Raw genomic sequence first — 21,802 nt, forward strand, 5'->3', positions numbered from 1 at the left:
CACACACACACACACACAACACACCACCGCACACGCACAACGCGATGCGGCTTTGTCGAAGTACCTTGGTGCGTGTGAAGGTGAGCTTTACAAAGAGGTTGAGGAGCGAGGGGTCGGTGGCGAGGAAGGCGTTGGTGCAGTCGAGCAGGGGCTTGGTGAGGTGCTTGCGGGCGCGCAGCTCGTAGATGAAGCCCAGCAAAAATGGGATGTAGCCCTTGACCCCGCTCCACTCGAGCGGACGGCCCTGGGTGTTGTACAGGATGTGGTCCACCCAGTCCCGCAAAAATAGAAAATAGAGCCTGTCCCGCTGATTGAACAGCTTCAGCCACTCCGTCGGCGCCAGCCGCAACTATACGACACGACACGCGCGACACGACACGCACGGCGTGTGTAAGGTAATGACAAAGAAGTGTGTGGAAGGCGGGACGTGGCGAGGCACGCACCTTGTCGTCTTCGTTGTCGGCGATGCGCATGAGCAGCGCCCCGTGGAAGGTGTGCCACGTGGTGAGGTTGGGAAACGCTGACAACGTATTTCGACTCAGCGTTGCTGTTGTGTGCGTGTAGTGCGTGTGTGTGTGTGTGTGTGTGTGTTGTGTGTGTGCGTGAGTGTAAGTGTGTGTGTTAGAGCCAAACGGTGATAGGGAACTGCAAAGGGCTGACCGGGAGGTACGCACGCGACACTGGCCCGGTCACTTTCCGCTTGGCGGTCTTCTGTCCGCCGTCGAGCTGCGTCACGAGCCAGTAGCACCGGCCCTGGGTGAAGGTGTACTTTCGCGCCGATCGCCCGTCGCCCGCGGAATCGCCCCCGTTGTCGCCGTTCTCGTTTTCGTTCTCGTTCTCGTCGCCTTCGTTCTCCTCCGCCTCCTCTTCGCTTTCGTGCTCGTGCCTCTCCTTGTCGTCGTCGTCGTCGTCTTCGTTCTCTCCCGCGGGCGTGTCCCTCTTCTTCTTCCTCTTCTTTTTCGTCTCCTCCTTCTCCCCGCGCTCCCGTTCTTCCTTGGCGCCTCGCCGCGGCGAGGAGTCGCTGTCGAGCTGACGCGCCCCGATGCGCGGTGAGTCGACCCGTCGCTCCTGCTGGTCAAGCTTGAGATCTGCAGCGGCGTGCTTGGGGCTCGCCCCTGTCGCGACGGCCGCGCCGCCGTCGGCCTTCGCCGCGCCGATGCGAATCGCAGGCGAAGCGCTCCGCGCCGTGGACGACGGCGACACGAACGACATCGGAGGCGACGACGGCCCGACCCCGTTCGCCGCAGCACCCGGCGGCGACGACGAAGATGAAGATGAAGATGACGGTGAAGAAGAAGAAGAGGGAACGGGCCGGTGGTCGCCGATGGGGAGGCGGGCGGCAGCGGGCGGCCGCTGGAGAGGGATGAGATAGGCCTCGAGCTCGGCGATCTGCGGGGTGGAGAGGGCCACGGCCTGGACCAGGGCGCGGCTCACGCCCGGGAGGCGGAAGAAGGTGATGGCCAGCACGCGGGCGCAGAACTGGGAGAAGTAGTAGGGCGGGCTGTAGGGCCGCTCGACGACCTCGGAGAGCTTGACGCTGATGAAGGTCTGCGTGTGGAAGAGGAGCACGCGGTAGCGGTGGACGACGAGGAGCTCGTCCTTGCTGCACCGGAGCTGGTCGAGGTGGAGGCCCATGCGGGTGAGGTCGAACTCTTCGCGGGTGATGAGGTAGGAGATGGCCTCGTAGGCGTGCTTCTGGTGCTTGCCCTCGAGGGCCTCGAGGTTGATCATGAGCAGGTGCCACAGGTCGAGGAAGAACCGCCGCGCCGCGCTCAGCCCGCTGCTGCCTTCGCTGTGGTGGTGGTGGTGGCTGCCGCGGCCTCGGGTGTCGTAGCTGAAGGAGGGCAGGGCCAGGGCCGGCAGCACCTCCTTGACGGCGTCGCCTACGCGCTTGCTCTGGGCCTCGACGGCCGGGTCGGCGGCAGCGGTGGCGGCGGGCGTGGCGGTGCTCGAGGTGACGCTGGCGGGCAGCGTGGCAGCGGTGGGAGGAGGAGATGTGGAGGTGGTGGATGCGGGGGAGGGGATGCGGGTCTTGCGAATCTTGGTGAGCACCTTGAGCTGGTGAAGCACGCCCTTCAGCTTTCGCTCGAGATTCGAGTTCCATTCGACATCTTGGCGCCCCCCGCGAGATGAAGAAGCCGGAGTGGGTGCCGTGGGAGGTGAAGATTGCTTCTCCTTGGCGTCGCCCGACCCCAGCCTATTTCGAAAACCATCCCAGATCGACATGGTTGATTTAAATTCAAAAGAGCGCGTGCAGCGCAGGCAAGGCAAGGCGCGCAGGCCCAACACGTCGTTGTTCGTGCTCAGTCTTTTCCTTTGCTTGTTCTTTATTTTACCTCATAATATACTTGTCATTCCAAAGCAATATTTAGCCAAATGAAAAAAAAATCTGAAATGAAAAGTCTGTGTTCGGGGAAGAGCCACAGGGAAGTTGTGGGCCAATCACGGCACAAAGGACGCGCAGAAGAAAAAGATCGTTTTGCTTGCTGAATCGATTCTCGCACCTCGCCGATTATTTCCCACATCGCACAACAATGGTGCCCCCCCCCCCGCCCATCGTGATGCCCAACTTCAATCCCCTCGCATGGAAGATCAAATGAATGCATAATTGACTCCACGTACGTCAAATGTACACATTGTTTTTTTCATGCATTTAGGCGCAGTACATTCGTGTGAAGAGGAAGAACCAAACCATCTTCTTGTACGCTGACGCCAGCGAGAAGGTTGCCGACCTTAAGGGCAAGCTTGCCAAGATTAACGAGAAATCGGCGGACGAGCTCGCCCTCATCTTCAACGACGCCAAGCTGGACAACGACAAGACTGTTGGCGATTACAAGATTGAGAACGACCAGGTTGTGTACCTCGTGTACAAGAAGGATGGTATGTGCTGACCCCCCGCCAGCAGTCACTTGCATGAGGGTGTCACTCAAGCGTCCCTTGTGCCGCCAGGCTCGGATGAGTTTGAGGAGGTGGACATTCAGAAGCCCAAGCCTGCCGAAGAGTCTGAGCCCAAGGAGTAAATTTTGTTGATCGATCGCCCCCTGCCTCTGTTTTTTGAACATATCATTCCACTCAATCCTCTACTTCTTTGAGAATTCAGACGATAAAGTTGTTCTCTATTTGCATGTAATTACACATCGCTCATGCATTGTACGATGGAGGTGCTTTACTCACTCCAACCACATCTCTGGGAGAGCAAGACAGCACTAGTCCTGCACCGCGTAGGCGACCATTGTGTCCACTTGGTGGATCTGTTGGCCAACAAACAAGGAAGTAAAGTCAGCACGCAGCTGTTGGGGCGATATGGGGTGGTGAGAACGTACCTTGGTGGAGAAAGAGCGCAAACGCACAACCTGCGAATTGGCGATGTACTTCGGATCTGACTCTTCCCAAGCGAGCGGCGTGGTGACCTTGTTGTCAGCGTAGACGAGCAGATCGAAAGAACAGGGGCCATCGAGAAGTGGCAAAAAAGTGACGCTTGCGCAGATCTGACGGATGATTGCCTGAATCTCGCCCATGATCTCCTTCTCAGGCTTCTCCTTCGCCTCCCTGCATGCATTAAGGCGCTAAATGCCGTGGATACGTGACGGAACGCGGAGGGAACGGTAGTTCGTACCCGGCCTGTGGCAAATCGGTGATGATGTCGAACACCCAACGCTCGACGGTGTCATTCGTGTCGATGTTGGTGATTACCACAACAAGCTTCTCCACAGTGCCGGTCATGAGCCAATCTGCACCTCACGAGGTTGGCCACGGTGCTACTCCTGGACAGAGCCGAGAACCGTACCCTTGAGCTGCTTAAGCACGTTGTTGAGGTAGTTCTTCAGGCCATCTTCTTTGGTGACCAGCATGCCGAGGCCGTACTTCTCGACGCGAGTGAAGGTCTCGGGCGGATAGATGCCGCGCTGGTAGAGGATGCTGCTAATGGCATGAGAACGGTGGTCGAGGGAGATCGGAGGGGAGCGCACCTGTTGATGCTGTAGCCGAAGAATTCCGCGACGATTTGGGCAGAACCCTTGATTGTGATTGCGTTCTTGTTTGCTTGCGACTGAGAAAACTGTACGTGAGATCTCAAAGTGCATCACGTCGGGTTGAGGAAGTTGTCATGTACCATGTTTCGGTGTTGCGATTTGCTCTGCTTGTGTTGTGGCAGTGCCGAACTTGCTCTCTTGTTTTTTGCGTTCCCGCCAAAACTGTGGGTGTCGGTTGTGGTTGGGTTTTTTTTGCATTTAATTTATAAACTGTTACAAAATTGTACAATTTTTCAAGGGGAAGGTGTGTGTTTGCTGCGGGACACCAGAAAGTGGACGACTGACAACCCCAATAATAAAAAAAGAGAGAGAGAAGACAACCCTCCCTTGCCCACCCACCAATTGACATAACTACGGACTGTCGCCCAGCCTCCCGAGAAAGCCAGCCCGTCCGTTGCCCGTGCGATGTCCCGTCCCGCCCTTGTCCTCCCCGTCCCGTCCTCCCCGGCCCTCTGTCGCCCGTCCCGATCCCTTCACGTCCCGTCCCGCCCTGTAGACCGCCCTGTAGATACCCGCCCAGGTACCTCTCATCAGGCGAGGAAGAGCTCGACGTATCGCGGACCCAAGTAGCCCCGGTTCTTCTCCCGCAGCGCCCTGTAGCCCTCTTCGGCCTGCTTAAACGACACCCAGGCCTCCCCCGTGCTATAGCCCGCCTGATCCCTTCCCAACTGGGGAACACTCGAAGTCAGCAACACGGCGATATTGGGGGGGGGAGGGTGATACAAGAGGATGTGTGTACCTGGACGGACTCGGGAATGATGTCGTAGCCAGCAAAGAATTCGATGATCTCTTGAGGCGACGTTCGGTACGGCACACCTGGCAAAGAGAGACCGGGTGTGAGTGTTGGCCGGGGCAAGCTGTTGCCCTCTTCTGAGATCATTGCGCCGCAAGCGTACCCCGAATTTGTATGGTGACGCCCTTGGACGCATCACCAGACGCGCCTGGAGGGACACTGGGGGCCGCCGGTGCTGCGTACGGCCGCTAGGAGCGATAGCGGGAGCCGCTCCGTCGTAGGGTGCCGGAATTGGGGGAGCGGGGTGAACAGGGTAGGCCGGGGCGGTGGGCGCCGTCGAGGCCGTGTTCCACCCAGAGGCGGCTGCCTGTTGCATCATCATGGCAAGCTGCGACTGGGCCGTCGGAGCCCCGTGGGAGCGAGCCTGCGCTTGGGCCGCCTGTTGACTGAGAGCTGTTGTAAGCTGGAGAAGAGCGATCGTGGGGTCCACGCCTGGCGCGCCGAGGGGTCCGCCCATTCCCGTTCCCATCGGGGGCATGTTGCCGTGCGCCATCGGGTTGTAGCCTCCGGGGTTGTAGCCGCTCGGGTTGTAGCCTCCGGGATTGTAGCCGCTCGGGTCGTTGTAGCTCGGAGGGTTGCTGTATCCGCCAGCGTACTGCGGCGGATAGCCGTAGGACGGTCCGGGCATCCTGCCGGGGCCGGCCATGTGGCCAGGGTCCGGGCCGGGATAATGGTGCGGCATGTGCGGAGGTGGGCGCTGGTGATCGTTGTAGGAGGGCGGGCCTTGGTGCTGATGATGGTAGCGGCTGGGAGGCTCGCCGTGCGATAGAGACGACATAAGTTCGTGCCTCGAGGACCCGAAGATCTCGACATAGCGGCTGCCCATGTGCTGGCGGTTCTTGGACATGGCGTGCTCCCATTGGGCCTCGTTGTCGAACTCGGCGAAGGCGTCGCCCGACGGCCGGCCAGAGCCGGTGAGAATGATGTGGACCCGACGCGCGGGCATCGGCGCAAACCAGTTCGCAATTTCCTCCTCCGTGGCGCTGAAGGGAAGACCGCGCAAGCGCACCACCCACTCGCCGTCGCCCTCTTCCGCGCCAGGAGGGCCGGTCGGAGGACCGCCATAGCCACCGCGATGTTCTGTGCACCATGATGCGTCAAGTTGTTAGCGAAAGGTGCGCATCCTGCCAAGTATATGTATGGAGAGAGCAGCAGCCACGTACCGTGCCCGTGCCCGTGATCGTGCCCATGTCCGTGATCGTGACCTCGACCATAGCCGCCACGCTGTTGTTGAAGGTCGCGAGTGGTCTGCTGGCGCCGCATCACGTTGATCAGCTCGGGTTTGTTGCTGCGGAAGAGCTCGATGTAGCGCGAGCCCATCTGGTCGCGGTGCCTCTCCAGCGCTCGTCGGGCGTCTTCGTCCGAGCCGAACTGCACGTAGGCCTCGCCTGTCACCCGCCCGTCGGGATTCTTGCAGATGAGGACGCCGCCATCGAGCACACGCACGCCCGCCTGCTCGAAGAAGGCTACGATCTCGCCCTCCGTGGCCCGAAATGGCAGCCCGCGCATGCGGACGACAGCCGCGCACTGGAGGTCGTCTTCATTCGTGGCGGCAGCTGATGCACCTTCTGTGACTCCGCGTGCCAGCATCTGTGCCTTCTCCATGTCGGACTGAGGGCAAGCGAACACCTCAATGTACCGCTGGCCCATTCTCTCCTTGTCCTTGGCCAGGGCCTTCACGAAAGTCTCTTCGTTGTCGAAGTGAGCATAGCCCTCGCCTGTGGCACAGGCACCCACTCTGGTCGTATCAAACAGAGGGTATAAAAGAGAGGATTGGAGGTGGAATTAATTACCTGTAGGACGACCAGATGGCGATAGTGCAAGAAGGATGGAAGGCAGCCCATCCTTTCCATCGGGTGCAAACGTCAACCCCTGGAAGAAGTTTTTAATGTCATCCTCGGTGGCTTGCCAAGGAAGCCCGCGTAGCCGCACAACAAATTCACTCGTACTGCACATTATAGCACGGCATCATGGTGAGCTTACTTCAAGGCCAGGGGCAGTGAGAGGAGTACCTCATGGCTGCTCGAGTTGATGCGTGCAGAGGATGATTGAGGCAAAAAACCTTTTCTTTTCTTTTCCTCGCTTGCAACTTGAATTTTCCTTCCGGACTTTCGCGGCATATTTCTGGGAAGGGACAGGCCTCCGCGCAGTTTGCCGGCGAGCAGGACATCGTGCGCATCTCTTCCGTTCGCTCTTCGTAGATCCTTTCATTTCTCCTTTCCATCTTCGTGCCATGGCCTCCAGGAGCTTCTCTCGTCTCGGGTTCTCTTCCCAGATCACCGCGCCCGCCCGCCTCACTCTGCCCCTCCGATCTAGGGCTGATTTTTCGCGCACCCTCCCCTGTGGTACCGCAATTCATCTGTGCCCCCCCCCCCAAAGCGCTTTTGTTGATCTCCTAACCCAACAAAATGCAGCCTATGCTGGAGCTCAGTCGTACTCCACCTACCGCGCTAAGCCCCACTTCAACATTTGCACGATCGGTCACGTCGATCACGGCAAGACCACCCTCACTGCCGCCATCACTAAGGTGCTCGCCGACACCGGTCTGGCCAAGTTCCGCGATTACCAGTCCATCGACAAGGTGCGCCATTTTCTTTTTTCCCCCAATTGCATCGTGTGGTGAGATGTGCGGCGCATGGCACTCACATCTGGCGCTGCTTGCTCCGGCAAACAGGCTCCGGAGGAAATTCGCAGGGGTATCACCATTAATGCTTCTCACGTCGAGTACGAGACCGACAAGAGGCACTACGGTCACGTCGACAACCCCGGTCATGCTGAGTTCATCAAGAACATGATTACTGGTAACCCCTGCCCAGCCCTTCTTTAATAACGATGTGCTGCTCACCCCCCTCCCAAACAAATTTCCCGTTGCCACCCTGCAGGTACCTCGCTGACGGACGGTGCTATCCTTGTGGTGGACTGCTCCACTGGCCCCATGCCCCAGACCCGTGAGCACATTCTGCTCGCCAGGCAGGTCGGCGTCAAGAACATCGTCGTGTGGCTCAACAAGTGCGACCTCATTCCCGACAAGGAGCTCCAGGACATGGTGGCCATGGAGATCCGCGAGGAGCTGACCCGATACGAGTACAACGGCGACTCTACCCCCATCATCCACGGTTCCGCCCTCGAGGCTATCGAGCTCAAGGACACCGAGTACGGTATTCAGGCGATCAGGAAGCTCCTCGCCACCGTCGACGAGCTCCCTCAGCCCGAGCGACAAACCGACAAGCCCTTCCTGATGGCCATTGAGGCTCTCTACACCATCTCCGGTCGCGGCACCGTCGCCACTGGTTCGTTTTCTCTCTTCTCGAGGACCCGTTTCGTTTCCGCCAGCCTCCCTTCTTCATCTCATCCGCCTTTCTTCTCCCGTGTGCAGGTGTGGTTGAGCAGGGTAAGGTCAAGATCGGCGACGAAGTCGAGGTCCTGGGCATGCAGGAGGACGCCAAGAAGATCAAGGGTGTCGTCACTGGTATCGAGACCTTCCACAAGCAGATGGAGGAGGGCTTCGCCGGCGACAGCATTGGTCTCCTCCTCCGTGGCCCCAACAGGGATGACCTCAAGAGGGGTCAGGTCGTCGGCAAGCCCGGCACCCTGTCGGCTCACAAGAAGTTCGAGGCCAACGTCTACGTGCTCACCAAGGAGGAGGGCGGTCGCCACACCCCCTTCGGTGCTGGCTACGCTCCCCAGATGTTCTTCCGTACCGCCAACGTCACCGGTAAGGTCATGATGGAGGGCGACAAGGTCGCCGTGCCCGGCGAGACCATGAACGTCGGCTTCGAGACCATCTGGCCCATGCCCCTGTCCGAGGGACTCAAGTTCTCCTGCCGCGAGGGTGGCATGACCGTCGCCGCCGGCGTCATTACCAAGGTCTTCCCCATGGAGGAGGAGGGCAAGAAGAAGAAGGGCAAGTAAGCGGTGCGCGCACATCGCCAACCGACAACATGATACGAACGAGAGAGAAGGGGAACGAACGATGAGCACAACAAAATACAGAGCACCGTTGGTTGTCAAAACACACCGATCTGGCTCTTTTTTCGGCTCGTGCGCTCTCTCGCCAAGGCCCGAGCGCTCGGGCCAAAAGGCGGAAGTCTTACCACCAACTGCGTAACTCCGTGCAACCAAGCGGGTCTGCTTGGTGGGTAGCGGTTAGCGAGACGCGGCTTGTTGGAGTGGACGAAGGAGGAAAAATCGTTCTGTTCGTGCCTCTTTCCCTCCCTTAATCTGCGCGACAGACGCGTGTGGCGGATACCAACGCATTTTCTACCCCTCTCTTTTTCTTCCCATTTCCCGCGACTCATCCGCGCATCCTCTCCATTACCTGAGCCATCCATCACCATCTACAACTCGCGGCCTGTCTGGAAAGCGATTCGATCGGTTCCACTTGACCACGAGATAATTCAAACGTAGAAGAAAGATGATGGAGACAAGTCACGGTCCCTCTATGAATGGAAGCGGCGTGAGGAAACTCGCCAGCCCTCGTCTAAAGGCACGCCCAGCAACCGCCCTCTCGCCTCGTTCGTCTCTACCTCAGCATCGGCGCATCCAATGCATCGGCCACTACGACCTCGACAAAACGATTGGCCAAGGCCAGTTTGGTAAGGTCAAGCTGGCGACGCACGTGCTCACCGGCGAGCGGGTACCACCACAGCCTCCAGCCTGCCTTGGCTTTGCCACGAAGCCACTAACCCCCCCTTCCATCTGCTTGTTCGTTCAGGTGGCTGTAAAAATCATTCTCAAGAGCAAGCTCGACGAGGACACCTTAAAGAAGGTTTACCGCGAGGTGCGCATCATGAAGTTACTCAACCACCCCAACATCATCCGTCTCTACGAAGTTATCGAAACGGAAAAGGTTCTTGGCTTCTTCCCTCTCCGTGTCATGCTCCACCCCACCCCTTAAGTTGTTTTGGCGCTGACATTGGGGGGGCCTTGTTGGGCAGGTGCTGTTCTTGGTCATGGAGTACGCCAGCGGAGGGGAGGTGCTCGATTTCATCGTTGCGCACGGCCGCTTGCAAGAGCGCGAGGCGAGAAAGTTCTTCCAACAGATCGTGTCCGCCGTGGACTACTGTCACAAGCACCACGTACGCGCCACTGACCCTCGGCATCGCTGACATGCGCACTTTGACGCTGCTGCAGTTGTTGGTCGCATCGTTGCGAGAGGGGCCGTGCTGACTCGTGCGCCTTTCTTTCTCTCCAGGTCATTCACAGGGACATCAAGTGCGAGAACCTCCTGCTGGATGCCGACCTCAACATCAAGATCATCGACTTCGGTCTTTCCAACTGCTTCACGCCCGGATCGCTCATGAAAACCTTTTGCGGAAGCCCCACCTACTGCGCCCCCGAGCTGATCCAGCGAAGGGAGTACCAGGGACCCGAGATCGACGTGTGGTCTCTAGGCGTGGTGCTCTTCGTGCTCGTCTGCGGCTATCTGCCCTTCGACGCCAAAGACTTCCAGGTAAGCCCTGATCGCCTCACCTCTCAGGTTCTCTTCCCAGCCACCCACTCTCTGACAACTCTTGCTCTTCTCTGCAGACCCTGTTCCGCAAGATTCTCTCCGGCGCGTACAGCGTGCCCGAGTTCGTGTCGCCGGAGTGTCGCGATCTGGTGCGTCGCATGCTCGTCGGGGATCCGGTTCAGCGAGCGACCCTGGAGGAAGTGCTGCGACACAGCTGGCTGCAGATGGGCCACACGCCCGCGTCTTCGGAGGAGCTAGCCGACGCGGCCTTCGCCTTTTCCCTGTCCCACGAAGTCGACCCCGACGTGGTCGAGCAGATGGAGTCGCTGGGCTTCCCCCGCGAGCAGGCCCTGGACTCCATCGTCAACAATCGCTACGATATCGCTGCCTCCACCTACTACCTCCTCGCATCCCGTAAGTTCAAGTCGCGACCACCACCGGCCCCGCTGGGAGCGGCCGCACCCGTCGCCCCGCCTCAGCCACCGCAGCCCCAGCGACCAACGCGCGGAATCCGCGGTCACAAGCGACACCACACCGTGGACGTGCCCATCGCTGAGATGGACAACCAGGCGCCCTCGGCTGCGCACCAGGATCCCCTCCGCGACCCTGCGCCACAGATGAACAAGTCTCGCCACCCGCCGCAATCGGGCCAGCCTGCGGCTCCTCATCAGCCATCGGGCGTGCCGCATCAACCGACCGCCCCCACACCGATCATTACGCTCACGCCCACGGGCCGCCCCGCCGACGAGCCGCATGCTGGCGCGGCTGCCGGCGTTCGCGTACCGGATCCGGCACTCGGGAACGGCAATCCCGGCCTGCTGCCCTTCTGGCGACAGCGAGGGCACCACCGGTCGCGGTCGGTGGACACCACGTCCTCCGGGATGCAGAGCCCTCCTCAGCACGACTACACCTCGCACATCATCAAGGAGGCTACGATACTGAACTCGTCGCCGACCGGTTCGCGGATAGCGCGCCGCTCGCCGCCGCTCAACAAGAACCATTCCCCGCCCGGGCACTACTCGCCCGCCGCACCGCCGCACCCGCTCCCGCCCGACATCGCGCGGGTCAAGGCCGCTGCGCGTCGCAAGTCGATGCGCCCCAAGTCGGTCGGGCCGTGGAACCCCCCGGCAGAGGCCGCCACGATCCCCGCGGCGTGCGATGTGCCGCCGCCGCCACACGAAGATCAGAGCCTTGAGGCGCAGCTCCGGGCAAGCGCGACGGTTCAGCTCCCGCCGCCGCCGCCCGCGCCCGAGCAGGGACCCTTCAAGCCTGGCCACCGACGCGCCCAGTCGTACGACATCCGCGCCATCAAAACGCAGGAGCCCCCGGCGGCAGGCGCTCCATGGCACCCGGCGCAAGACGAGGAGGACCCGCTGAGCGACGACGACCCTAGCAAGAGAGGCGACCAGAGCAAGAATGGAGGCACGCTCAACTCCCTCGTCAACTCGCTTAAGTCCGGCCTCGGTCTGCTACGTGGACGTGGCGAGAAGGAGAAGGAGAAGGAGCCCCGATCGATTCGCTTCGCTCTCAACGTGTCGACCACGTCGGCCAAGTCGGCCGAGGAGATCATGAATGAGGTCAGCCGCGTCCTGGCGCTCAACAACACCACCTTCACCACGAGCTCCTACTGCGCCTACTGCACCTGCGACGACGTGCACTTCGAGGTCGAAGTGTGCAAGCTGCCCATGCTCTCGATGAACGGCATCCGCTTCAACCGGATATCGGGAGACGCCTGGAACTACAAGCGTATCGCCGCCAGGCTGATCGAGCAGATGGAGCTCTAAGGCCAGTCTGTGTCTGCCAGAGCAGGCTCTCGTTCGCTGGTTGGCCAGCCCTGAGCCCCTGTCCCTGAGCCGAGCCACGAGGGCGGGTCCGCTGCTGGTGGTGTATATACACGATTCTCTGTATTTATCTGTGCTCTCTGTGGCGCTGTATTTATTGAGGAGTCACCTGTACATGTAAACATATGTTCTCTCACTTGCTGTCTCTCGCACCCTATAGGCAACAACACCCTCCTGAAGCTTCATCGCCCTCGGGAGTTTAGCCACGGGTCGACAGGAAGGGGCCAGTAAATTGGGCCGCAGCGCCGTAGCTACGCGAGAGACAACAACAACCGCAGCACGGAGAGAGTCTGAGTTCTGTTGCCTTGTCTACCCGCAAACAGCGCTCCAGAAGCGTCGCCGCCTTACAGATTGATCGAGGCTTTACTTCTACTAAACGACTGCTCTACCACGTACGTGAGTGCCTCGAGTGTTGTTGTTTTTGTTGGTTAGAGGGGGGAACATCCATTAATCGTTGCCTATCTGCCGCGATTTGATTCTCAACGTTTTTATTGATCGCACCTTCTTCCTTTTGCACCACCCAGATACAAACATCACAATGGTACGGATCATCAATCCCACGACTACCATCTGCTACCTTGCACAATGTACTAAGCGCGAATCATCCTTCTCTTTCAGCAGGGCCACGCAGACCCCGAAGAGCTCTATGAGAAGCAGGAGAGAATTGGAAAGGGTTCCTTCGGCGAGGTGTACAAGGGGTACGTGTTCGGTTCGCAGCCACGCACGAATGACTAGCCGGGCTATCTCTGACAGCTTCGATTCCTCAAAAAGGGTTGATAAGAAGACAAAGAAGGCCGTCGCCATCAAAATCATAGACTTGGAGGATGCTGAGGACGAAATCGAGGACATTCAACAAGAAATTGCCGTGCTCTCCCAATGCGAGAGCTCCCATGTGACTCGATACTTCGGCTCCTATCTCAAAGATACCAAGCTATGGATTATTATGGAATTCCTTGCTGGCGGCTCTGTGCTCGACCTGGTACCTGCCTCCTCCCGACCCTCCTCCGTTTCAGGCAACACTCTGACCTCCTGCTCCTTCTTGTTTTAAAGATGAAACCCGGCCCCATGGACGAGGCCTACATCGCTATCATCACCCGAGAGCTGCTCAAGGGTCTGGAGTACTTGCACAAGGAAGGAAAGATCCACCGTGACATCAAAGGTAACCACCGTGAACTCTGGCCTTGAAGGCAGTGCCGTCTCACGCTTGCACGCCTATCCTGTTGTACGTCCAGCCGCCAACATCCTCCTGTCGGGAACCGGTTCTGTTAAGCTGGCCGACTTTGGCGTGGCCGGACAGCTTACGGACCAGATGACGAAGCGCAACACCTTCGTCGGTACTCCCTTCTGGATGGCTCCCGAGGTCATCAAGCAGGCTGGCTACGACTCCAAGGCCGACATTTGGTCGCTCGGCATCACGGCGATCGAGATGGCCAAGGGCGAGCCGCCCTACGCCGACCTCCACCCCATGCGCGTGCTCTTCCTGATCCCGAAGAACGGGCCTCCCACGCTCGAGGGCAACTTCACCAAGAAGTTCAAGGACTTCGTGGCGCAGTGCCTCAAGAAGGATCCCAACGAGCGACCCACCGCCAAGGAGCTGCTGAAGCACCCATTCGTCAAGGGAGCCAAGAAGACGGGTTCTCTCGTCGACCTCATCGAGCGGCGCAAGAAATGGCAGCAGGCGATGGGCCACGCTGACTCGGACGATGACGACGACGATCACCCTTCTGATGAGTACGCGCCTTCCTTTGTTTCGTGTCATAACAGCCAACGTGCTATGCTGTCGGCATCTCACACGCCGAACCCGCAGTGCCCAGGATGTGGACGAGCCATGGGACTTTAGTTCCGACGACGAGAAGCCGCAGCCCAAGCCAAAGGAGAAGACCTCCGAGAAGCCGCGCTCTTCGCGCTCAACGGAAACAAAGAAGAACGGCGATGAGAAGTCGGGGTCGGGTTCATCAGATTCCAAACACAAGCGGGACAAGTCCTCTTCGTACGTGTCCATCCATCATCTATGTTTTGCGCAGCCGTGGGCGATGATGGCGGCGAGCTTACCCATTCATGCCTCATTAGGGAGAAGGAGAAGAGCAGCACCGACAAGAGCGGCGAGAAGGCGGTCGCGCCTGCGGCTGGCGGCAACAGTCGGCCCTCGGCTCTCACCTCAGTCATCTACCCCGTGCTTTCGAAGCTGCTCAAGAGCACAACCGACGAGAACGTCATCTCGTCACTGGCCCAGCTCAAGATCGCCTTCGACAACGCCGAGAAGTCGCAACCAGGCATCACGCACACGATGATTGCGCAGATCATCGAAACCCTCAAGCGCTAAGCGGGCGAAACCCCTCCGAGTCTGTCTTCGCTCTCCGCTCTTTTCCTCCTCCCTCGCGGTCCTCTCAGCACACCATCGTATCACCCTATTTAAAGCCCAGGCCTCGGAGCACCATCGCGAGACACCATCTTCTCTTCTCTCGCTCGCTACCATCAACCACCAACGCACGCCCTCTTTCCTCTCCCTCTCTCTTCTTCACCTTCTCCGCTGAGGCTGCGGGCGTGTAGCCTGTGTTTTGCTGTAAATTTGATGCTCTGTCTCTTCTCTTGTTGACCCTCCCCCGCTAATAAACGGACCCTCATCACCAAGAACCCTGCGTCTTCGTCTTGGTTGTTTTACGAGCTTGCACGGCGTTTGAAAGTGGAACGTGTTGAGTTGGCAACAGGGGTATGTACAAGACCCTCGGTACAGGAAACCGTTTCGGTAGAAGGGGAAGAGAGAGAGGGAGGGTGAGTCCTCTCTACTGGCCGAACGTGTTCTCGCCCGAGTAGGTGATGTAGAGGAAACCATCCTCGTCCTTGTACTTGGCGTAGATGTGCGACATGAGTTCGGCTGCAGCACAGAGGAAGGACGTAGGTTAGAAGAAACGAAACAACAGAACCAAAAGGGTCTCACAGGTGTGAACCCACAGAAGGAAGGAGGAGAGGGCAGCAATACATACCAGTAGGGGGCAGAACGTTATTAACAAAGAGGAAGATGGCCTTCTCGGGGCTTAGCTTCATGTGCTTCCTGATCTCGTACACGAACTTGCCCACAGTAATGTCGGCAGGCACCAGGAACCTTCAATACAAAAGAGTCAGCAACGGACCGCCGCGTGATCATCATTGAGCGATTATGATGCGTACTTCTTCTTGTCGATGTCGGGGGCATCGCTCTTGGGCGCTTTCTCCACAATCACGGGAATGCGGTCGGGGTACTTGGCCCTGATGCGGTCGGCGACCTCACGCCTCTTGTCTGCAGTATAAAAGGGAACATATCCATGAGCTTCCTGTTTCTAATTTCGCATCAATGATGCCTTTCATTCACCAGAAGCTCCCCTTACCAAGAGAATGTTCCTCCTTGAATGGCTTCTGCATGTTGGTCGAATTGATGGATGGGGTGATGCTGCTGGATGGAGATCCTTCTAGTCTGATGTCTTGATGTCGATCTGTACGCGTCTTTCTGTGGTGTGAAATTGTTCAGCTGCCGCAGCAGTTGTTCTGTCGAACTTTCCCTCCAGTGTGCTTCAGCGATTGTCCACCCTTAATATGTCGGTCCACACGTGCATACACAAAAGAAGAAAAGAAAAAAAGAAAAGAAAAAAAGAACGCGCTAAAGAATCCTCTCGGCCATGCCGCGTGTGGCGTGTATGTTCACACCACTCTCCCTGGTGACTGTAATCACGTACGCCCTCGGCACTGTGCACTCTCCCAATGCGCCGGACGTCGTGTTGGTGTGTCGAGGCTTCGGGTGTTTCTCCTTTTTCCGCTCGGGGGAAATTGGCGGGTGCCCCTCGGGCCGCGAAGAACTGCGCGCAACGTCAAGAGTAGAAGAGGTTTGGTGGTTTATTTGGTTGCTTGGTCGTGGGAAAGATGGACGGAGAAGAGACCTCGCACAGGAGGAAGATCTCGCAGCCAAAGAGAGGCGAAGAGGGCGAGGGTTCGCCCCATTCGCCTCGAGGTGGGCGCCTGGACTCCAAGCTGAGATCCAGCAGCCACAACGGGTCATTGACCAGCTCCTCTTCATCTGCAGCAATATCGAAGAGGAAGATCTCGATCAAGCGGGCCGGTGGCAACGAAGACTCGGTATCCCTCTTCCCGCGCCGTCCTTTTCGCCCCGCCCACTCTCATACAATACGCCCCCACCACACAGGATGGAAATGATGAGGTTTCAGATGACGACGGCACGCGGGTCCTTCGAAAACACAGCGGCAGCACCGACGCAGGCGCCCGGCGCAAGGGCTCCTCCAGGGCCACCAGGAATCCGGATGAAGATGAATCGATGGATGGCGCCGAGCCCTCCACGGGTCCACGTGGCGAAGATGAAGGGCCGCCTCCGGGTCCAGACGACATGCCCCCGGCACTCCCGCTCGACGAGGACCCCGCCCTGCTGGACGACGAGGATTTCGAACCGCAGGAGCCGCCCCCGGCACCTCCGCCCATGCCCACGGGCGACACGGTGGAGGAGGTGACCGAGTTCGAGGCGCGCTTCCTTTCCCCGCTCATTCTCGAGTCCGACCACCCCGAAATGGCCTCCTTCCCCTCAGACCTCCTCCACTTCACCGCCACACCCAAGACCCACCGCACCCTCTACTCCACCAAACCGGTAACACCCCCGTCTCTTCCACATTCGTGCGCGAATCGCGTTGCGTAGCGAGTCCTGGTTGTTGGCATGCAGCTCACGCTTCATGGATGTCGTTGCCTGGTGTTGACGCGACCACGCGTGTGGGCAAATGGTGAACGCCAACAGGACGGGACGCGGCTGGAGAAGTGCGAGCCGCACGTGCAGGAGGCCTTCCGCGCGTTCTCCCAGAACTGGGTGGTGGTGACTCGCCAGAACACGGCCTACACCAAGGCGCAGCCGACGGGCACGCCGGCCACCATCTACGATCTGCCCAAGGAAACCTTCGAATGCGAGACCACAGCCACCCCCGAGCCCGCCGAGCAAGAGGACGAGCTCCTGCTCGGCAGCATCCCACACCCCAACGCACAGGTGCTCGCCTTCAACGCACAGAAGCGGGTAAGTGCCCTCCCGATTGCAATTTTGCTCCTTGCACCCAAACGAGCCGACTGACGGGCGTCGCGGTGGTGGGTATTCAGCGTGAGAGGCAGCTGCCTCTGTTTCGGTACTACGATCCCGAGTACAAGTGGCCAAACCACGAGCGTGTCCTGTGCGAGCGTGTCGCACCGCCGCTTCCCGATCTCGAACCCAAGTTCGTCAAAATTGGCCCACACTTGTGCTTGGGGGAGTTTGTGGGGCGTGCGCGGTGCTCACGCTTCTCTTCTGTGCCACAGGCCTCTTGTACAGCTGCTGGTCGAGTGCCAGGCCCTCACACTCCAGTTTGGCCAAATTGAACCCTTCTTTTGCTCCTTCGCCCTCTACGACCTGGGCAAGCGAACCAAGATCTCGGAGAACTTCTACTTTGACAGGAACCATCAGTCCATCCTCTCCAAGCTCGGGCGGCATCTTGTACGCAGCGCCTTCTTCGCATTCCAGCTCTTCTCTGTCCCCCTCCCACTCCATATTTGAGATGGCCATTGAGACTCATCTCTCTCTCTCTCTCGCACTCGGCACGCCGCCGCAGGAGTCCATCGACCCTCGCACTCGGTGTCAACGGGGCCAGTTCTCGGTGTCGCAGCCCAACGATGATATCTACCTCGTCCTGCGAGTCGATAAGGTGCTTCAAGGGGACAGCACCGCGCTCGAATTGTACACAAAGACCGACTTGGTACGCGCCTCGAGGCCCACACAATCTATGAGCGCACGGTGTAGTCCCCTCAATCGAGTGACTCACTGATGCGTGGGCACGAGCAGAAGGGGAAAGAGCTGGAGAAGAACAGGGTCAAGGCCCAAGAATCGGCGGTCGCGTTCTGCTCGCGCCTGGGGTGCTACCGCCAGTCGTTCGCATGGGCCGCCCTGCCCGTCTTCTCCCGTTCCACACTCGCCCTGCAGGAGCTGAACAACTTCACCCTCTACCCGGCCCACCCCAAAGACAACATCTACGACCAGCTCCTCGAGCTCCGCGTACGCCGCCCGCCCGCCCATGCCCTGCGTGTGGCGCTCGGCGCACTCTTGCTGACCGCCTTGACACGAACGAACAACAGGACCCGAAGGCCAAGCGCAAGGCGATTCCGGCGACGTGCGAGGTGCGGGTGTCGCAGCTGATCACGGAGTCGTCGATACCGCCCTTCCGGCTGGACCCGACGCTGAACCCGGTGCGGGACCCCATCACCGGCCGCATCCCCTCCACCGAGGGCGGCGAAGAGACCTGGGTCCACGAGGTGCAGGAGTTCGGGGACAGCGGGACCTCCTGCTTCTGGAGCTACGTCAACAACCTCTACGTGTACCCCGAGTCCGTCGTCCTGTCGGCCCACAACAGGAAAGTCAAGGTACGCTACTGGTTTCGAGATGTGTCTGCACTGTAGCGACTCACGGACCACACACACACACACACACACACATACGCGACACACCACATGCACCAACTCGCGCAGACCATTGCACTCAAGGTGGCGCTGCGAGCGGACGATGAGGCGGCCGACGCCCCGGGCCTGCCGATGATATTCGGCCGGTCGTCCTGCGCCGCCTTCTCCCGGCAGGCCATCGCGCAGGTCGTGTACCACAACAAGGCGCCCACGTTCCAGGACGAGGTCAAGATCAAGCTGCCCACGCGGCTCACCGACAAGCTCCACCTCCTCTTCACCTTCTACAACGTGTCCGTCCAGCGGCCCAAGAAGGGCGAAGACGAGCTGGAGTCGCCCATCGGCTACGCCGTGCTACCGCTCTACGAGAACGGGAAGCTGCCCGAGAACAACCAGGGCGATCTGATCGGGCTCCCGATCGTGGTGAGCAAGCGACCAGACCACTACATGTCCGAGGAGGCCCGCTCGAAGGCGATCTACCTGGACAACGGGAAGCCCCTCTTCCGCACGCGCCTGCGCATGGTGTCTACCATCTACCCCGACGACCCAGCACTCACCCAGTTCTACAAGTTCTTCTCCACCACCGACAACGAACGGGAGCTCTCTCAGGCCTTGGACGGGTTCGTACACCACCAGCACGCACGCATACACTACTGCAAAGGTACCTTAGCACCCTGATTATACTAACCCCCCCCTCTCTGTTGTGTCACGCCGCGACATGCCTAGCCTCGAGAGCATTCCCAAGACGGTGGCGGTGCAGAACTTCCCGATCTTGGTGCAGATGCTGTGCCACGTCATGTGTGTGCACTCGCGCACGCCGGGCTTCAAGGCGTTCCGGGTGCTGCTCAAGATCCTCAACCTGGTGCACTGGGCCACGAGGGAGAAGGGCGCCCTGCGGTCGCGCCTCCTCCAGTCCTTCGTCTACCACGCCTTCGATCCCGGCGCCTTCGCCGACCAGGTACGAACTAATGACCGGCCAACTCCCCTCCACAACCGCTCTAGTCTGGGGCTCACCGGGTCCCCTTTCCGTTGCGACAGTTGCCGCTGGCGATGTGCACGCACTTCCTCACGTTCATTGCGGGCAAGATCAACTTTGACGAGAGCGCGGACGTGACGACGGCAGATATGGCGTCGTCCATGTGGTTCATATTCGACATGCTCATCAAGTCGATGGCCATCAAACTGCACCAGGAACAGCAACTCGGTACGATCTTCTTTTTGCAACTCGCCGTCCATCACATGGGCACCGCCTGACCTCGCGCGAGCGGCGTACAGCGCGAGCGGACCGAAGTACCTGGTGGAGCGCCGAGTTCGCGCGGCTGGTGACCAAGGTGGTGCAGAACCTGGTGAAGTACTACAAGTCACACATAACCACCGATAACTACAAGCCCTCCATGGAGCTCAACAAGGCACACACGCCCCCCCCCACCGGCCAGCTCCTCGCGTTTTCCCCTCTATCCGACGCTGACCTTTGCTTCCGTGTGTGTGTGTGTGTGTGTGTTTCAGATGGTGGCCCTGTTCGTGCGAGACCTCTACCCTGTATTCGATCGGGGCAGGATCAACACGCTGGTCAAGATCTATGCCGAGGCCATCTCCTGTACGCGACTTGTACCCTGTGGGAGCCTGGGTCCGGCATGCACGGGCTGACCGTGGGTGTTTTTGGTGTGGTGATTGAACAGCGCCGGGCTCCTCGAATGAGGGGGTGGGCGCGATGGAGCTCTCGGTGCTCAAGTTCGACTTCTTCAAGATCCTCACCGACCACGAGTGCTTCATCCCCATCAACCTGCCACTGCCCTACGAACTGCAGCCCGCCGACATCTCCTTCGAGGTGCAGATCGACCTCCACCTAAAATTAAAAAGCAACAATCGCCTCTCTCAATTCACACTCACGCGTTGTATGTGTCGTGTTGTGTGTCGTCGTGCGAACGGCAGGCGATGAGCGAGAAGCATCCGCAGTCGGCGATGCTGATTCAGGAGATGGTGCGGAGTCTGAGCGGAGGGGAGACGGTCAAGCTGGCGCGGGCCATCGCCATCTGCACGCTCAACATGCTGCTCACCAAGCACGACTTTGACGCGCGGTACCAGGAGCCCGGGCAGCGCGCCCGCGTCGCGCTGGTCTACTTCCCGCTCGTGCCCCTCCTCCTCGACGCCTACGGCGACATGGAACCGTGGCACAAGGAGAGCCCGCCCATCGAGAAGCGGGGCCTCTACGTGTCGCTCCTGTTCGTGCTGCGCAACATCGACCGCGCCTTCCTGCGGCGGTGGTGGCGCCTCGAGTCGGTCGAGCGGCGGCACCGGTTCCTGGACCTGCTCGCGGCCTGCGCGGCCACGTTCGAGTACGACCGGGCCAACGCCAAGGGCGCCATCCTGCAGGCCCCGTCGTTCGCCTTCGCCACGTCGGAGAAGAAGGCGCCCGAGAGCCCGCGCAAGAGCTCGCTCGGGGACTCGGACGCCGACAAGTCGCAGGAGCCGGGCAAGGAGGGCAAGCTCAACTGCTGCGTGATGATGCTCCTCCTGGACGTGGTGGAGGACTTTGTGGAGGACTTTGCGCCGGAGATGGCGACGCCCGACGGGACGCCCACGCTCGAGCGAGTGCTGGCGCTGCTGGTCAACTTGCTCGAGCGGCCGCAATCCCTGCGCTTCCTCGAGTCCCTGTTCGCCTCGCTCCGGGCCTTCCTCTCGCGCTTCCGCTCGCGCCTCTTCTCCGAGAACTCGTCCGTGCTCTACGCCCTGTGCCGCGAGGTGCTGCGCTACGCCAACACCGCGTCGGCCCACACGCGCGCCCTCGCCACGTCGCTCCTCTTTCTGCTCATGCTGCGGAACTACGAGGAGATGGGCCAGTTCGGGCGCATCTACACCCAGGCCACCACGGCGCTGTCGCAACTCATCACCGAGGGCGCCATGAGCGACGACACCTACATCCGCCACGCCTTCAATTCGCTCACCGAGTACGCCCTGTTCGTCTACTCGACCGCCACCATCGCCATCATCCCGGCCGAGCGCGCCCGCAACGAGGCCCGCCACTGCTACCTCAAGGCCGGCTTCGCCCGCCAGGTCCAGGAGCTGTCCGGCACCCTGACCAAGATCCTGCGCGACACCATCGAGGTCACCGAGCTCAAGCAGAAGGCCGACTCGGAGATGATGGCCGAGCTCTACTTCCGCATTGCCCAGGGCTACGTCCACACGCCCGACCTCCGCGTGACGTGGCTCAACGAGCTCGCCCGCTTCCACTACTCGGAGA

The 21,802-nt window shown here is 59.8% G+C and overlaps 10 protein-coding genes across 10 annotated transcripts in view; 6 read left to right on the forward strand and 4 right to left on the reverse strand.

Moving 5' to 3' along the window:
- Positions 1 to 2,226, reverse strand: part of ACA1_051710 (uncharacterized protein) — a gene marked incomplete at both ends in the record, with an annotated part of 3,547 nt that extends 1,321 nt beyond the window's left edge. The window contains 3 exons of the mRNA XM_004336903.1: positions 65 to 349; positions 444 to 520; positions 675 to 2,226. Of these exons, the coding sequence (XP_004336951.1) occupies positions 65 to 349; positions 444 to 520; positions 675 to 2,226 (1,914 nt within the window). The remainder of the gene's footprint in view (positions 1 to 64; positions 350 to 443; positions 521 to 674) is intronic.
- A 308-nt stretch (positions 2,227 to 2,534) lies between these two features.
- Positions 2,535 to 3,020, forward strand: ACA1_051820 (ubiquitin family protein; the record flags this gene model as incomplete). Its single annotated transcript, XM_004336904.1, has 3 exons — positions 2,535 to 2,558; positions 2,664 to 2,880; positions 2,950 to 3,020. The coding sequence occupies 3 exons, from the start codon at positions 2,535 to 2,537 to the stop codon at positions 3,018 to 3,020; spliced, it is 312 nt and encodes a 103-aa protein (XP_004336952.1).
- A 186-nt stretch (positions 3,021 to 3,206) lies between these two features.
- ACA1_051830 (mitotic spindle checkpoint protein MAD2, putative) lies at positions 3,207 to 4,082 on the reverse strand (the record flags this gene model as incomplete). Its single annotated transcript, XM_004336905.1, has 6 exons — positions 3,207 to 3,251; positions 3,324 to 3,549; positions 3,617 to 3,731; positions 3,788 to 3,918; positions 3,969 to 4,041; positions 4,064 to 4,082. The coding sequence occupies 6 exons, from the start codon at positions 4,080 to 4,082 to the stop codon at positions 3,207 to 3,209; spliced, it is 609 nt and encodes a 202-aa protein (XP_004336953.1).
- Positions 4,083 to 4,673: 591 nt separating this feature from the next.
- On the reverse strand, positions 4,674 to 6,780 carry ACA1_051840 (RNA recognition motif domain containing protein; the record flags this gene model as incomplete). The annotated part of the gene is made up of 4 exons (XM_004336906.1): positions 4,674 to 4,847; positions 4,928 to 5,904; positions 5,988 to 6,542; positions 6,618 to 6,780. The coding sequence occupies 4 exons, from the start codon at positions 6,778 to 6,780 to the stop codon at positions 4,674 to 4,676; spliced, it is 1,869 nt and encodes a 622-aa protein (XP_004336954.1).
- A 277-nt stretch (positions 6,781 to 7,057) lies between these two features.
- On the forward strand, positions 7,058 to 8,736 carry ACA1_051850 (translation elongation factor Tu, putative; the record flags this gene model as incomplete). Its single annotated transcript, XM_004336907.1, has 5 exons — positions 7,058 to 7,169; positions 7,239 to 7,405; positions 7,499 to 7,625; positions 7,707 to 8,114; positions 8,201 to 8,736. 5 exons carry the CDS (start codon positions 7,058 to 7,060, stop codon positions 8,734 to 8,736), a joined length of 1,350 nt encoding a protein of 449 aa, XP_004336955.1.
- A 505-nt stretch (positions 8,737 to 9,241) lies between these two features.
- ACA1_051860 (MAP/microtubule affinityregulating kinase) lies at positions 9,242 to 12,060 on the forward strand (the record flags this gene model as incomplete). Its single annotated transcript, XM_004336908.1, has 5 exons — positions 9,242 to 9,460; positions 9,539 to 9,673; positions 9,762 to 9,902; positions 10,019 to 10,276; positions 10,354 to 12,060. 5 exons carry the CDS (start codon positions 9,242 to 9,244, stop codon positions 12,058 to 12,060), a joined length of 2,460 nt encoding a protein of 819 aa, XP_004336956.1.
- Positions 12,061 to 12,655: 595 nt separating this feature from the next.
- Positions 12,656 to 14,440, forward strand: ACA1_051870 (serine/threonine kinase 24, putative; the record flags this gene model as incomplete). The annotated part of the gene is made up of 7 exons (XM_004336909.1): positions 12,656 to 12,704; positions 12,749 to 12,815; positions 12,889 to 13,096; positions 13,168 to 13,276; positions 13,350 to 13,848; positions 13,925 to 14,067; positions 14,142 to 14,440. The coding sequence occupies 7 exons, from the start codon at positions 12,656 to 12,658 to the stop codon at positions 14,438 to 14,440; spliced, it is 1,374 nt and encodes a 457-aa protein (XP_004336957.1).
- Positions 14,441 to 14,900: 460 nt separating this feature from the next.
- Positions 14,901 to 15,516, reverse strand: ACA1_051880 (autophagy protein 8 (ATG8), putative; the record flags this gene model as incomplete). The annotated part of the gene is made up of 4 exons (XM_004336910.1): positions 14,901 to 14,992; positions 15,102 to 15,220; positions 15,286 to 15,394; positions 15,483 to 15,516. 4 exons carry the CDS (start codon positions 15,514 to 15,516, stop codon positions 14,901 to 14,903), a joined length of 354 nt encoding a protein of 117 aa, XP_004336958.1.
- A 495-nt stretch (positions 15,517 to 16,011) lies between these two features.
- On the forward strand, positions 16,012 to 20,208 carry ACA1_051890 (uncharacterized protein; the record flags this gene model as incomplete). Its single annotated transcript, XM_004336911.1, has 13 exons — positions 16,012 to 16,224; positions 16,292 to 16,744; positions 16,889 to 17,158; positions 17,239 to 17,351; positions 17,434 to 17,608; positions 17,724 to 17,867; positions 17,954 to 18,163; positions 18,244 to 18,528; positions 18,634 to 19,181; positions 19,288 to 19,519; positions 19,600 to 19,765; positions 19,837 to 19,907; positions 20,068 to 20,208. The coding sequence occupies 13 exons, from the start codon at positions 16,012 to 16,014 to the stop codon at positions 20,206 to 20,208; spliced, it is 3,021 nt and encodes a 1,006-aa protein (XP_004336959.1).
- A 64-nt stretch (positions 20,209 to 20,272) lies between these two features.
- ACA1_051900 (dedicator of cytokinesis 6, putative) overlaps positions 20,273 to 21,802 on the forward strand; it is a gene marked incomplete at both ends in the record, with an annotated part of 3,284 nt that continues 1,754 nt past the window's right edge. Inside the window, 2 exons of the mRNA XM_004336912.1 lie at positions 20,273 to 20,389; positions 20,494 to 21,759. Of these exons, the coding sequence (XP_004336960.1) occupies positions 20,273 to 20,389; positions 20,494 to 21,759 (1,383 nt within the window). The remainder of the gene's footprint in view (positions 20,390 to 20,493; positions 21,760 to 21,802) is intronic.

Source organism: Acanthamoeba castellanii (genome assembly GCF_000313135.1).
Source record: "Acanthamoeba castellanii str. Neff unplaced genomic scaffold scf7180000084592, whole genome shotgun sequence".
NCBI lineage: Eukaryota > Discosea > Longamoebia > Acanthamoebidae > Acanthamoeba > Acanthamoeba castellanii.